General features: G+C 43.7%; 1 protein-coding gene across 4 annotated transcripts in view; it reads right to left on the bottom strand.

Moving 5' to 3' along the window:
- The window catches only part of LOC126997337 (actin-related protein 5-like), a 141,053-nt gene that overhangs the window by 53,462 nt on the left and 71,461 nt on the right, over window positions 1-16,130 (bottom strand). For all 4 annotated transcript variants that reach the window (XM_050858379.1, XM_050858380.1, XM_050858378.1 and 1 more), the window contains one exon: window positions 2,281-2,517. In XM_050858379.1, the coding sequence (XP_050714336.1) occupies window positions 2,281-2,517 (237 nt within the window). The remainder of the gene's footprint in view (window positions 1-2,280; window positions 2,518-16,130) is intronic.

Raw genomic sequence — 16,130 nt, 5'->3', positions numbered from 1 at the left:
CGTTAACCCTTTTGCGGGCAAGTGGTCTATGCGGGCCTCATTTTTATGTAACTTCTCATTTTATGTCACTTTACATGTTAACATCCACTGCTATGATGGATATTGCTCCATTCGGCTGCAGCCTAAAGGAGCATACCTCTGCTCTCCACCCGGACAAGGAAAATGCTCTACTGCGTACAATGGTGTGGGGACCAGCCTTTAACCCTTTCCTTGCGCGTGGTGCGGAAGTGACTATCCCCTCAGGCACAGTCAGGCAGCCCAATGGGGGGTCTCTTTTAACCTCTGTATCTCAAAAACTATTCATCACAGTTATAAACCAAAAACACCATTGGAAAGAGAAGGTCCAGATCTATAAGAGTCGGTTATGTATGCCTCTCTTGCAAACGTACATGCACATTCAAGGAATGTTGAATGTTAACGCATACGTCGGTGCGTGCGCAATGATCAGCCATATTGAGAGAACTGCGGACATCTCTCCTTGAGATTCTGGCAAGGGAGTATTGCCAACTGCACTATTTACAACTATTTGGTCAAAGAATCAGTCAGGTGATAGGTGAAGCTATGCAAAAATGCCACTATATTGGGCAAGAACATCCACCAGTTACTCATCCGTAGATTTGCCGCGCTGGGCTGACATGATTTTCCACCAAATTTTAGTAAAGAACCCACTCAATTGGCAATCCTGTGTTGTGAGAATTAGTGTTGGAACACTCTCATATGCGGGAGATTTGAGTGCGGGTGGAGCTTGCAGCGAGCGTTTAGCACCACAAGCAAATACGCCTAACACTCACTGCGAGCGTTTTGCAATGAAAGGATTAAGTGAAATAATATCACCTCAGTACTCAAAGTGGTAAAATTATGCGTTAGCCTGTATCTTTAGTAATGTTCGAAAGTTTTTGAAAACTTCACGTAACGTAGCTAAATGGTTGTGTTTCATGCTGATATGTGTGAAATTAGTGTAAAATTAGAGGAAATAGGTGAAAATCGTTGATCACCAGATGGGTTGCCTGCGCGAGCCTCTTGCCAGTTCTCCCTGTCAGCACCCTATGCCCGGAAGGGCGTTATTGTCTGGTCTTCCTGCGCCATTTTGTCCTGTATGGTGAACATTTTTAGTGCATTCCTGATGGTGATAATGATATTTACGTATACTTAGTGTGATGTTGTTGTAGCCTACTGATATACTATAATTTTTAGAGCAACTTTCATCAAGAATCCATTATTTATAAGACAGTTCTGATGATGACGGTGCAAATATGATGGTGAAATGTGAAGGTGATAACCATAACTAACTCCCTTTTTCTTTAGTTTTAGTCTTTTTTCTGACATACTTCTATCGTTGTGATACTACTCGGCCAAAGACTAAGGACAGAAGTAGAGGATTCAAAGAAGGAGGCAAGGGGTCTGAGGGAGGACTTGAGGAAATTTATAAACATCGTCAATGATATGAAAAAGGAACTGGTAGCCAGAAGTGAAGAAGCTATGACATTGTTGAAGTGGGCAGTGTCCATACAATGAAGGAAAAGCTGGACAAATATAGATTGGGAGACAGGACTATCCGAGCTTGAGCTCAGGCCCTGTATACTACAAATAGGTAAATACACCCACACACAGTTTTTTTCCAGATGATGCAAAGTTAATAAGAAAAGTGAGGACGGAGGAAGACTGTGAGGAGGTGCATAAAACCCAGGACAGAGTTATGGGAGATGGAATTTAATGCAAACAAGTGCCATAATATGGAAATGGGGAAAAGTAAAAAAGACCAAGGAAAACATACGGGATGGGAGAAGAAACCTTAAAAATGGTACATGAAGAAAAAGATTTGTGAGTAATGATGCAAGACACACTATCCCCAGAAAAGCACATAAACAAGCTGTTTGGAGAAACCTATAGGATGATGCAAAATTTAAGGGTATCATTCCATTTTATGGACAAAGAAATGATGAAAAAAAATAGTAACTATGATAAGACCAAAGCTAGAATATGCTGCAGTTGTGTGGTCACCTCACAAAATGAAGGATATCAGAAAGCTGGAAAGGATACAGAGAACTGCAACTAAAATGGTCCCAGAACTCTGGAATATGACGTATGAAGACAGATTGAGAGATGGACTTGACAACTTGACAGGATGCATATAAAAGCCAGGAAGTTTAAGGACAAAACATTTTTGGACAAACTAAACACGAGAAACAGACCTAAGGTAGGTACCTTTCTTTTGGGTTTGACTGTTCTTCACATCAACTGATATTTTAACAGTACAAATGCATGCAAATGTTAACTCACCTTGGCAATATTGACTGAAAAATAAGACTGGAAAGGTCTAGTAGCCAGAAGCTCACGTTCAATCCTGGACTTGAGACCAGGAAGAGAGGATAAGCCCCCTGTGAGGAACACATTAGCTACCAGACGATCCTGTGTTGGTGGATCAAACAGGCTCAACACATACTGCATTGTGGCAGTGATCCCACCCTGCTCCAGTCCATACATGTAAGGCTGGAACAGCAGCTCTCCAATTCTGATCTGAGGATAGATGATAACTTAGAATGTTCATAACCTCAATATATATATATATATATATATATATATATATATATATATATATATATATATATATATATATATATATATATATATATATATATATATATATATATATATATATATATATATATATATATATATATATATATATATATATATATATATATATATATATATATATATATATATATATATGTCTTTTTCACAACAAAGGAGACAGCTCAAGGGCACAAAAAAAGGAAACAATAATAAAAAAAAAAGCCCGCTACTTGCTGCTCCTAAAAAAGATTCAAAAGAGGTGGCTGAAAGAGAGGTCAATTTCGGGAGGAGAGGTGGCCGAAAGAGAGGTCAATTTTGGGAGGAGAGGTGTCCTGATACCCTTCTCTTCAAAGAGTTCAAGTCGTAGGCAGGAGGAAATACAGATGAAGGAAGATTGTTCCAGAGTTTACCAGCGTGAGGGATGAAAGAGTGAAAATGCTGGTTAACCCTTGCATAAGGGGTTTGGACAGTATAGGGATGAGCATGAGTAGAAAGTTGTGTGCAGCGGGGCCACGGGAGGGGGGAGGCATGCAGTTAGCAAGTTCAGAAGAGCAGTCAGCGTGGAAATATTGATAAAAGATAGAAACAGAGGCAACATCGCGATGGAATTTAAGAGGTAGAAGACTATCAGTAGGAGGAGGAGAGCTGATGAGACGAGGAGCCTTAGACTCCACTCTGTCCAGAAGAGCTGTGTGAGTGGAGCCCCCCCACACGTGAGATGCATACTCCATACAAGGGCGGACAAGGCCCCTGTGTATGGATAGCAACTGTGCGGGGGAGAAGAACTGGCGGAGACGATACAGAACGCCCAACCTCGAGGAAGCTGATTTAGCGAGAGAGGAGATGTGAAGTTTCCAGTTGAGATTTTGAGTTAAGGACAGACCGAGGATGTTTAGTGTTGAAGATGGTGATCGCTGAGTGTTGTCGAAGAATAGGGGATAGGTGTTTGGAAGATTGTGTCGAGTTGATAGGTGGAAAAATTGAGTTTTTGAGGCATTGAAGGACACAAGGTTCCTTCTGCCCCAATCGGAAATGATAGCAAGGTCTGAGGTTAAGCGTTCTGCAGCCTCCAGTCTGGAGTTGTGTACTTACTGTTGTGATGGTCTTCTATTGAAAGAAGTTGAATAATGCAGAGTGGAGTCGTCGGCATATGAGTGGACAGGACAGTTTGTTATGGAAAGAAGATCATTGATGAATAATAGGAAGAGAGTGGGTGATAGGACAGAGCCCTGTGGAACACCACTGTTGATAGGTTTAGGGGAAGAAAAGTGACCGTCTACCACCGCAGAGATAGAACGGCCGGAAAGGAAACTGGAGATAAAGGAACAGAGAGAGGGATAGAATCCGAAAGAGGGCAGTTTAGAAAGCAAAGACTTGTGCCAGAGTCTATCAAAGGCTTTCGATATGTCTAGCGCAACAGAGAAAGTTTCACCAAAACGGCTAAGAGAGGATGACCAAGAGTCAGTTAAGAGAGCAAGAAGATTGGCAGTAGAACGTCCCCTGCGGAACCCATACTGGCGATCAGATAGAAGGTTAGAAGTGGAAAGGTGCTTTTGAATATTCCGGTTAAGGATTGATTCAAAAGCTTTAGATATACATGAAAGTAAAGCTATAGGGCGGTAGTTTGAGGGATTGGAACGGTCACCCTTCTTAGGCACAGGCTGTACAAAGGCATACTTCCAGCAGGGAGGAAAGGTAGATGTTGAAAGACAGAGACAAAAGAGTTTGACCAGGCAGGGTGTCAGCACAGAAGCACAGTTTTTAAGGACAATAGGAGGCACTCCATCAGGTCCATAAGCCTTCTGAGAGTTGAGGCCAGAGAGGGCATAGAAAATATCATTTGGAAGAATCTTAATAGCAGGCATAAAGGAGTCAGAGGGGGGATGAGTAGGAGGAATATGCCCAGAATCGTCCTGGGTGGAGTTCTTACAGAAAGTTTGAGCGAAGAGTTCAGCCTTAGAGACAGATGAGACGCCAGTGCTGCCATCAGGGTTAAGGAGAGGAGGGAAAGAGGAAGAAGTGAAATTGGAGGAGATATTTTTGGCTAGATGCCAGAAGTCACGGGAAGAATTAGAAGAAGCAAGGTGTTGACATTTTCTATTGATAAAAGAAGTTTTGGTAAGTCGAAGAATAGATTTGGCACGATTCCGAGCTGAAATGTAAAGGTCAAAGTTAGCGGGAGTTCGAAGGCTTTGGAACCTTTTGTGAGCTGCCTCTCTATCTTTAATAGCATGAGAACAAACATGTTTAAACCAAGGCTTTTTAGCATGAGGAGTAGAGAAAGAACGTGGAATGTATGCCTCCATTCCAGAGACAATCACCTCTGAGATGTGCAGGGCACACACAGAGGGGTCTCTCTCCTGGAAGCAGTAATCATTCCACATGAAATCGGAAAAGTACATCCTCAGGTCGTCCCACCGAGCTGAAGCAAAATGCCAGAAGCATCGCCTCTTCGGTGGGTCCAGAGGATGTACAGGAGTGATAGGACAGGAAACAGAAATAAGGTTATGATTGGAGGAGCCCAATGGAGAGAACAGTTTGACAGAGTCAGCAGAAGGATTAGAGGTAAGGAAGAGGTCTAGAATGTTGGGCCTGTCTCCAAGACGGTCGGGAATACATGTAGGGTGCTGAACCAACTGCTCTAGGTCGTTGAGGAGAGCAAAGTTGTAGGCTTGTTCACCAGGCTGGTCAGTGAAAGAGGATGAAAGCCAAAGCTGGTGGTGAACACTGAAATCTCCCAAGATGGAGATTTCAGCGAAGGGAGAGTGAGACAAGATGTGCTCCACTTTAGAATTCAAATAGTCAAAGAATTTTACATAGTTAGTAGAGTTAGGTGTGACAATGAGGTCTTAGCCAGATGGTGGAAAATTCAGAAGAGTCAAGGTCGTGTGCACGAGAGCAAGTGATGTCGTTCCGCACGTAGGCGCAACGTCCAGCTTTGGATTGAAATTTAGGATAGAGATAGTAGGAGGGAACAGAGTAGAGGTTGCTGTCAGTAGCCTCAGAAACCTGTGTTTCGGTGAGGAAGAGAAGGTGAGGTTTAGAGGAGGAGAGATGATGTTCCACAGAATGAAAATTAGAACGAAGACCACGAATGTTGCAGAAATTGATAAGCAGGAGGTTCGAGGAGTTATCAGGACACCTCTCAAGTCGGCACCCAGAAGGGGAGTCCTCCCTGGGGGAATTTATGGTCCCCCCCCCCCAGGCGGGGACTCCGAGGCAGTGTTATTTTTCGCCATTTTGAATTTTGGGAAAAGGTGTGTGTGTTGTGTGAATGTAGTGTGGTGTAGAAAGAGAGAGGAACTCTCTTTTGAGAGCATGCTGAACTGCTCTCTGGTGTTGATGAGACAAAAGGGAAACGGCTAGTGAGGACATGGGAAGGGTTTTTGAAGGGCTTCAGCACCCTCCTCGCTTCCCATATATCCTCACCGGGAGTAGCTCACGCCCGTTCGGTAGGTGTCTTCCTACAAAAATCCTACTAGGTATATATATATATATATATATATATATATATATATATATATATATATATATATATATATATATATATATATATATATATATATATATATATATACTACAAAACCCTCTCAAGTTTCGCGCTCACTTCGTTCCGAAGGGATAGTGCTAAACTGAGGATCGAGAAACTCGAGGTATTGAAAACACTGAAAAAGTGCTTATTTGTTCTGACCCATGGAGATTTTTTTTTTTTTTACATGTGGCCTATGGCGTCGGTAGACTATCCATCTGGGCCTGATGGTCGGCCCTGACCCCATCATGGCGCAGGTAAGTGTTTATAGTGGCGCCATTATAACTGGCTCATGCTGCCCCCGGAGCTCACTTCTTTTCCTCCTTTACTCCCTTGTTATCTCAAAATACATACCTTGGAAAAAGGAAGAAAAGAGGAAGAGAGAACGGGTCGATTTAAAGCCACAGATGAAGCCTTACGATTGGCTAAGCTCTGAAAACACGCTTTGAAAACACGCTTGTGATTTGCTGGGAGTCCGATGATGTCATCGCCGGTGCTAACCCAATCAGCAGCCTCACTGCCTTATTAACCCTTTCATTGGTAAACGCTCACAGCGAGCGTTAGGTGTATTTGCTGGTGGCGCTAAACGCTCGTTGTGAGCTCCACCCGCACTCAAATCTCCCGCGTATGAGAGTGTTCCAACACTAATTCTTACAACACAGGATTGCCAATTGAGTGGATTCTTCACTAAATTTGGTGGGAAATCATATCAGCCCAGCGCGTCAAATCTACGGATGGATGTTCTTGCCCAATATAGCGGCATTTTTGCATAACTTCACCTATCACCTGACTGATTCTTTGACCAAATAGTTGTAAATATTGCAGTTGGCAATACTCCCTTGCCAGAATCTGAAGAAAAGATGTCTGCAGTTCCCTCAACACGGCTGATCATCCCGCACGCACCGACGTAAGTGTTAACATTCAACACTCCCTGAACAAGCATGTACAATCGTGGGACACAAGTGATGACACACTGTCCACTGAGTTTCGTTCACCGGCCCGGACTTTAAAATATATACACCGCATGGAAAGAGGCTAATGTTCAGATATGTCACTACATATACACTCTACATAATTTATTAGATATGAATTTGTCAGTTGTGCACACTGATAACAAGTTTTTAATTCGCGGACGAAAATGTCTCTTTACATTTCGTTCAAATTTAGTCATTGACAGCTAAAGTTGTTTACAACGCTATTATGCATTTGAATAAATGTTGCATCCATTCCTGAAGTGTCCTCGCAAAGAAAATATAAAGAAAACATTGATAACGTGCACAAATATTTCGATATGGTCTAAAATTATATAATGATACAACCATTTAACTCTCGCTTTACAATGTTATGCAATGACGTCATCGACCATGCCAGCCAGCGCATTTAGGAAACTAAAAGGTTATTATGCATTGAATTGAATTACAAGGCTATTATTTAGCATTTTAGAATACTAAGCGATTCGTTTTCATTTATGAAACTAGGCTATTACATTGCATTTACGAATAGAAAGTTATTATTATGCATATAAGAAAACTAGGCTATTATTTTGTAGTAACTTTTTTTTTCTTAAGAGAAATTAATCTCTCTCTCTCTCTCTCTCTCTCTCTCTCTCTCTCCAGCATGCTCACTGATGATCAAAGCCAAGCAAGTATTTAACTTTTGGAATGCAGAAAATTTTATTACAGTGCGTGCACTAGTAGAAACAAGAGCATTCATAACAGATTTTTTTTAAAGAAACATAATCGTCGAGCAGTTGATGCTCACAGTTTCGTAAGAAAAATCCTTAAATAATATCTCTCTTACACCCACACACTCTTTGATCCTTGCACACACACACACACACACACACACACACACACACACACACATCATATAATTATAACACTCGAATGTAGCTCTGCTGGATAGTTGCTGTCTTTCGCTTGCAGCGTCCAAAACATTTTGGAAACTGTGACATTACTTGTGTCCCACGACTGTACGTTTGCAAGAGAGGCATACATAACCGACTCCTATAGATCTGGATCTCCTCTTTCCAATGGTGTTTTTGGTTTTTAGCTGTGATGAATAGTTTTTGAGATACAGAGGTTAAAAGAGACCCCCCATTGGGGTGCCCGACTGCGCCTGAGGGGATTGTCGCGTCCGCACCGTGCGCAAGGAAAGGGTTAAGGCGGTGTCACACTAGGCCTTTTTCTTCCCACCACGTTGGCGGCAGCTTGGGCAACCGGCAACTTTTCCGGGTGTGCGTCACACACATAAGGGGAAATTAGAAGGGTGTGGGGGGGAGGGGCAGAAGGAAGAGTCAGGTCATGTCATGACACACACACACACACACACACACACAAGATCTGAATGAACAAGAAAGAGACAAGTTGAATGAACTTAGAGGTGAGGTTCGTGATTTAAATGAGAAGAGATCGGAAGAAGAGAAGAAGGAGTTTTTTGGAGAGTAATGGATATGAGAGTGAGGAAGTGGTTCATGGTGACGAGAGGAAGGAGAGAAAAAATCTAATAGAAAAGGAGGAAGGATGGAAAGTGTCATATACGAATATTAATGGAATAGTGTCATCGTGGATAGAGTTTAACAACTATATGAGAGACAGAGAACCTGATATTGTGGGGCAGACAGAAACTAAGTTGTGTGACTCAATTAAGGTGGTGGGGATTGGAGAAGGTGCATACAATATATGGAGGAGAGACAGAAAAATAGGGAGGAGGTGTGATGTTGATGGTAAGGAAAGGCATTAGGGTGGAGGAGGTGATTGAGGGTGAAGGCTTGGCAGAGGTAATGAAAGTGAAAATTGTGGGTGCTGAAGGAAGAAGGAGGCAGTATGTAGTAGGGTATGTGCCACCAAGAACCAATGCATGGAAGGCCAGAGAATATGAACAAATGATACAAGACACAGTGAATTGCCTGGATGGAATGTTGAGAGAGTGTGAGAGAATAATTATAATGGGTGATTTTAATTGCAAGGATGTAGAATGGGAGGATTGGCAGACGCAGGGAACAGAAGAGTTGTGGGGAGGAAGACTCCTGCAACTGGCAATGGAACATGTGCTGACGCAATGGATTAAGGAACATACTAGATTCAGGAAAGAAGGCAAGGCATCAAGACTAGACGTGGTATTTAGCAAGGAGCCAGAGGTAATAGAAAATCTTAACATAGATTGTCCAATAGCATAGAGTGACCATGCGGTTGTGGAAGTTGAAGTAAAAGAAAAGAGAATGATTGACCGAAAAGAGGAGCACAAAATTGGGAGAAGTAACTACTCTAAGGCAGACTTTGTTAATATGAGAACTTTTTTTGAGAATGCAAACTGGAGTGGGCTGTACAAAGCCAAGAGTACACAAGATAAGTGTGAGGAGTTTTTAAAACTATACAAGGAAGCCAAAAATAGATATGTCCCAAAGGTAACCAAAAAAAGATGTTGGTAAAAAGGAGTGGTTTAACAAAAGATGCGAGGCGGCTAGAAAAAGAAAGGAGGAAGCCTGGAAGGGATGGAGGAGATGAAGAAGAATCAACGCATGGAACAATTTCAAACAAGCAAGGAATTAATATAAAAAGATTAGAAGAGAAGAAAAACGGAAATATGAAAAAGATATAATCAACAAGTGCAAAAACCAACCCAAACTATTCAATAGACATGTGAATGGCAAATTAAAGAATAGAGAAATAATCAATAAACTGAAAATGGATGGAACTACATATGAGGACCCAGCAGAGATGGCTGAAGTGATGAACAACAGCTTCCACAGTGTTTTCACAAGAGAAAACGAATTTGTACAACCATCGGGCCAGGAAAGAGGAAGGGTTATGCAGGAGATACAGTTAACAGTGCAGGAGGTCAAGGAAAGTTTGAACAAGCTGGATGTAAGAAAGGCGACAGGGCCGGATGGAGTATCAGGGTGGATCTTGAAAAAATGTAGTGAGCAACTTGCAGAGAAACTGCACTCCATAATGAGTGCCTCCCTGAGTGAAGGAAGGGTACCACAAGATTGGAAGAGCAAACATAGTACCAATTTTTAAGGGAGGCAAGAGAGAGGACCCATTAAATTAATGATATGGTGGTTACGAAGATATGCGAGAGGCTGCTTAAAAACAGGTGGTCAGATTTCTTAGAAAGTGAGAAAATTATCTTGGATTGCCAGTTTGGATTCAGGAGAGGGAGATCTTGTGTCACCAACTTGTGTTATTACTCAAGGGTGACAGATTTAATACAAGAGAGAGAAGGCTGGGGGGATGGAGTGTACCTGGATTTGAAAAAGGCATTTGACAAAGTACCGCACAGAAGACTAATTTGGAAAATTAAAAATAGGGGTGTAGTGGGTGATGGACTGATTAAGTGGCTGGAGAACTTTCTAACTAACAGGGAAATGAGGACAATAATCAAGGACAAGGTTTCCAACTGGTGCCCAGTGAGGAGTGGGGTCCCACACGGTTCGGTGCTGGTGCCAATAATGTTTGCTGTTTATATAAATGATATGGTGGACGGAGTGACCAGCTATGTGAGTTTGTTTGCAGATGATGCAAAGCTATTGAGACGAGTGAATGATGTGAAGGACTGTGAGGCATTGCAGAGGGACCTGGATAAAATATGGCAGTGGAGTGGTACATGGCAGATGGAGTTCAACCTTGGGAAATGTAAAAAAATAGAGTTTGGTAGAAGTGGTAGAAGATGTGAATATGATTATAAGATGGGAAGTGAGATAATATGCAGAGGAATGGAAGAAAAAGATTTGGGAGTGACTATCTCAGAGAACATGTCACTGGACAAACACATCAACAGGATAACGGGACAAACTATGAATTTGCCGAGGAACAGAAGGACAGCATTTGTGTATTTGGACGAGATGATGAAGAAAATAACAGTTACAATGATAAGGCCAAGGTTGGAGTATGCAGCAGTGGTCTGGTCTCCTCACAAAAAGAAGAACATAAGAAAGCTGGAAAGAGTGCAGAGTGGCAACTAAGATGGTACCGGAACTTAGAGATCGGACTTATGAGGAGAGACTCAATAGCATGGGGCTCACAACCCTGGAGAGAAGAAGAGAAAGAGGAGACCTGATAGCGGTGTACAGGGTGGTGAGCGGGGTGGAGCATTTGGACAGAGAGGACCTGTGTGTGTGGAACGAAAGAGAAATGAGAGGACATGGAAAGAAGTTGAGGGCGACCACGTGTAGGTGAGATGTAAAAAAGTTTAGCTTCCCAAACAGAAGCATTGAGCTATGGATTAGACTGGAGGAGGAGGTGGTTTGTGCAAGAAACATTCATGATTTTAGGGAAAAGTTGGATAAGAACGGATATGGAGATGGGACAGCGTGAGCATAGCTCTTTTCCCGTATGTCACAACTAGGTAAACACATACACACACACACACACACAGAAAGGGAAATGAGAAGGGTGGGGGGAGGGAGGGGCAGAAGGGAGAGTCAGGTCATGTCTTGACCTGAGTCAGGTCATATCCTGACCAAAGCCCTGATCTGACTCTTTTCTGCCCCATCCTCACCACATCCTTCTCATTTCACCTTCTGTGTGTGTGTGACAGGTATGAACATGACCTGACCCAAGTCAGGTCATGTCCTGACCAAAGCCCTGACCTTACTCTCCTTTCTGACCCTCCCTCCCCACACCCTTCTTCTTTCTCCATGTTTTCATCCTCTCAAGGAGGTGTGTAGCCTACACACCTCCTCTCGAGTCGGGGGCTCATGTGGTATTGAGGCTGCGCCGAGTTGAACCAAATGCAACAGGGAGGAGGCGGCAGGAAGTTCAAACACGGTTAACATGTTAATAAGTCTCTCTCTCTTGCCATAGCCACAATGTTTGGAGGAAAATGTCCAGTGCGATACTACCTTTTAAGGTAGCGTGCATGACGCCGATGTTAAGTAGGCATGACCCATACATATCAAAGCAGCGCGAAACTCGGGGTGATAATGCGCACACACTGCCGTGGGGCGAAGATGTATGGGAAGTTATTGTCTTCATGACCTTGCCTTTTTTTACACTGGTTTTCTTCATTTTCCTTGGGGCTGTCCAGTTACTATGGCACCTACAAAGGAATTATCTCAAGAAGTAATTGCCCCAATCATTGGACGAAAGAAGGCAGGCCACGGAACAAAAGGAAATTAGCAAAATGTAACTTCCCATACATCCTCGCCCCACAGCAGTGTGGGCGTCACAGACTGAGTTCCCGCTCTCTCCCTGTCAGGCTGGCTCAGTGTGATGGGAGGGGATTACCACACTTCCTCTCTCCATAATTTCACCCTGAAAAACACCATCCAATTTTCGCCAAAAGGCCACGCTGGGTAGGGGCCGCATACTTTTGACGAGTACTGTATACAGTAAAACCCCGATTATCCGAAATGGAAGGGGGGAAGCCTCTTTCGGATAAGCCGATTTTTCGGATAATCCGGATTTATGGCCGCCATTTTGATCGCCGCCAGTTTGATCGTCGGCATTGTGTCTTGCTTTCTCGTTTGCCGCCGACTGACGATGTAAACAATGAAACCAAACAAACACACGCTACGCTAAACAAAGTAGTACGCTTAAAACATGTGATGTAAATGTTTTATTGTATGTTTGTCTGTGTGTCTCCTTGTCTGGACCAGTGTATGTTGATACTTGTGAGCGTTGCAGATCTGAATTGTGAATGTTGCAGAGTGCGATTGTGAATGGTTGTGCAAGCTTGCAAGTGTGACCTTGATGCATCGTGCAGGTGGAGACACAGTATGATGACTCATATTATCGCGCAACTCGTATGTTGGAAGGGGAATGTGGCATGGAGTGGAGAGGGGAGTCGTGTTTGTGTCGTTGTCTTGAGAGTACGGTGTGAGAGTAGTCGTGCAGTAGTTTGTTCGTTCGCCGCACCTACGTCCTTGCTGGGGCTTAAGGTGCGACGTGGTGTTTTTTAGAGTTTGTTTAATGTTTTTTGTCTAATACATTGATCTATTCGTTACAAGCTATTTCGGCAATACGTATTAGAAAGCATATTCATTTTAACTGTTCTTATCAATTTTAAATGTGTTAATATAGTATATTATGTAGTTACTTTTATTTATTTTTGATGTTTTATAACGTTTTAATATAGAAAATTTTTTTTTTTAATTGCATTATCCAGATCAATTTCGGATAATCCGGTTTTTCGGATAATCCGCTTTCGGATAATCGGGGTTTTACTGTATACAGTCATCCCCCGCCGTTCCCGGGTATTTCGTTCCTGGACTTCGGCGCGATGCGCGAAACCGCGAACGGCGGGACTATAACCCTATGGGAAAATATGCATTTGGGGAAGTCACCTCTGACACGTCATATAAAACATGTTTTTTTCGTTCTTTTTAATGACTGAAATGAGACAAAACCTTGTTAAACAACAATATGTAATCAACACTCACCCTGGGGTCAAAATTTAGTAGCACAGAAGACCCAAAAGTAGCCCAATTTGCGATAAGTAGCCCAATCTGGCAACACTGCAGTGTGGGTGGCGTGAATTTTTTTTTAGGATAATGTTGCTATGAGAAAATCTCGACCAATAGCAGTCGTCCCTGAGTGAGCTGCTGGCCAATAGGAAAGCATGACGTCACAGTTCAACTGTGACGCCACTCAGGAGCAACCTAACGTCCATTCCCCCGCCTCCCTCCTCTCCCCCTCCTCTCTGCCTCCTCCCTCCCTCCTCTCTGCCTTCCTCCTCCTCTCCCTTCCCCTCCTCTCTGCCTCCCTCCTCCCTCTGCCTTCCTCCTCCTCCTCTCCTTCCTCCCTCCTCTCCCTTCCCCCTCCTCTGCCTCCCTCCTCCTCTCTGCCTCCCTCCCTCCTCCTCTCTGCCTTCCTCCCTCCTCCTCCCCTCCTCTCTGCCTCCCTCCCTCCTCCCTCCTCCTCTCTCCCTTCCCCTCCTCTCTGCCTCCCTCCTCCCTCCTTTCTGCCTTCCTCCCTCCTCTCTCCTTCCCCCTCCCCTCTGCCTCCCTCCCTCCCTCCCCTCTGCCTCCCTCCCTCCCTCCTCTCTGCCTTCCTCCCTCCTCTCCCTTCCCCTCCTCTCTGCCTCCCTCCCTCCCGCCTCTCAGCCTTCCTCCTCCTCTCTCCTTCCCCTCCTCTGCCTCCCTCCCTCCTCTCTGCCTTCCTATTTAGCGTCAATGCATCCGCATATCTGAAACTGGGGCACAGATAAGCGGGGAGGGGGTCACAATTAGTTGACTGCGAATACGCGAAACCGCGATGGGTGAGACCGCGAACGGCGGGGGGTGACTGTATACATATATATGTATAATGAATAATTATTCATAAAGAAAGACAAACATAAATCATACCAATTGCAAAATTACAATACTTTCATTAGAAAATTATTGGTTATTATTTTTTCTCAAAGTAAAAGTATCCTTTGTCTCCATCTTGCACCTTCCTTACATGAACATTACCCTGCCTGTACGCCTGCCTGCCATTGTGACTCAGAGGCAAGTGATGTGTCAAGCAGCGGTGAGAGTCTTGTGAGGGGGTGGTGATGGTGGCTTACCCATATGTTCAAATGGTGGGAAACTGTTTTGATATATGCTAGACACTTCCAGAAACATAATTAATGTGACTAGAGGGAATTTCAAATCCGTAGGAAGCGATAAAGTGAAAAGTAACGAACATATAATAATCTACTTGATTAACTGCATAGTAGACACAGGCTTCCTGTAGATATATGTTGTTGTTATTGTTGTTAATGAGTTTAAGTACCTTGGATCAGTTATGTGTAAGCATGGTGGTACAGGAGAGACAAGAGAAAGTGCATTGCAAGGAAGAAAGGTGGTGGGGCCTTTGGGACGTATCATGAATGGCAGAAGTGTGAGCATGGAGGTAAAGAGGGATTTGAGAAATACAGTAATAGTACCAACCCTTACATATGCAAGCAAAACATGGGCTTGGAATGAAAATCAGAGGTCTAGAATGCAGGCAGTGGAAATGAATTATTTGAGGAGTGCATGTGGTGTGAGTAGAATGGATGGAATGAGTAATGAAAGTATGTACGAGCATTTTGGAATGTGTCACAGGGGTGAAGGGAAGAAGTGTGGAGTGGTGGAGGAAGTGAAGTGACAGACTTTAAAGTGGTTTGACCACATGGAGCGAATGGAGGAGAGTAAGATGACCAGAAGGGTGTATGTGAGTGAGATAGAGGGAGGGAACGCTAGAGGACGACCTCCAGTGAAATGGAGGGATAGAGTGCAGGAGTATGTCAGGGAGAGGGGGGAATGATCCTTGAGAAACTTTGAGCAGGCAAGGAGGGAGTGTCTGGATAGAGAAAGATGGAAGCTCTTCTGCCGTGGCCATCCCCTGGTGGAAGCTCCTAGGAGCAGGCGTCAAAGATGAATGAATGAATGACCTCTTATGAGTTAAGAAGTTGAGGATTAATTTTGTCAGGACCTATACTAAAATTATTATCTAGGGATAATAACTGATGGTAGACATCAACAGCTGGGAATTCAACATTAGTGAGGGTGCCGTCAGAGTCAATGGGGAGCCGGATGGTGTTGTTCCTCAGTGACACAGACGGATGAGAAAGCCTGGTCCAGGCACTCTGCCATGAGTTGGGGATCACTTATAAGTTCAACAGTGTGTGATTTGCATGATGTGAATTGTCATCAAAAAGAAAGGAAACTATAGAAAATCCTAGTGGTAAGTAATCATATGCACTTTGGTATGTGATAATCCTGACAATTAGTGGATGACACTGAACCAAATACAGTACTGTCTCTAAGTTTGCGATAAATAGGTTGACGTTGCGGGTCGCAAACGTTGAAATTGCAAACTTTGAACCATTATTCTTATGGGGAAAACTGAAAACCGTCGACATCTTGCGCTTGGCCACCCTTCTGGGTGGCCAAGCGCATGTGTGCAGACGGCCCCGGCCGCGCGCTGGGCCCGAGCAGCTGACAGGCGCCTGATGATGGTGATGGTGGTGATGAGTGTTGGCGGCGTGGGCTTTGCATCAGCGCCGCCTGAACATGTGTTTTTGTTGGGGCCCGTGTGTGCGTGGCTGTGTTTGTTGTGGGTTTGGGCTT

Source organism: Eriocheir sinensis, chromosome 12 (assembly GCF_024679095.1).
Source record: "Eriocheir sinensis breed Jianghai 21 chromosome 12, ASM2467909v1, whole genome shotgun sequence".
Classification (NCBI taxonomy): domain Eukaryota; kingdom Metazoa; phylum Arthropoda; class Malacostraca; order Decapoda; family Varunidae; genus Eriocheir; species Eriocheir sinensis.
This window is presented reverse-complemented; position numbering and strand designations above follow the sequence as displayed.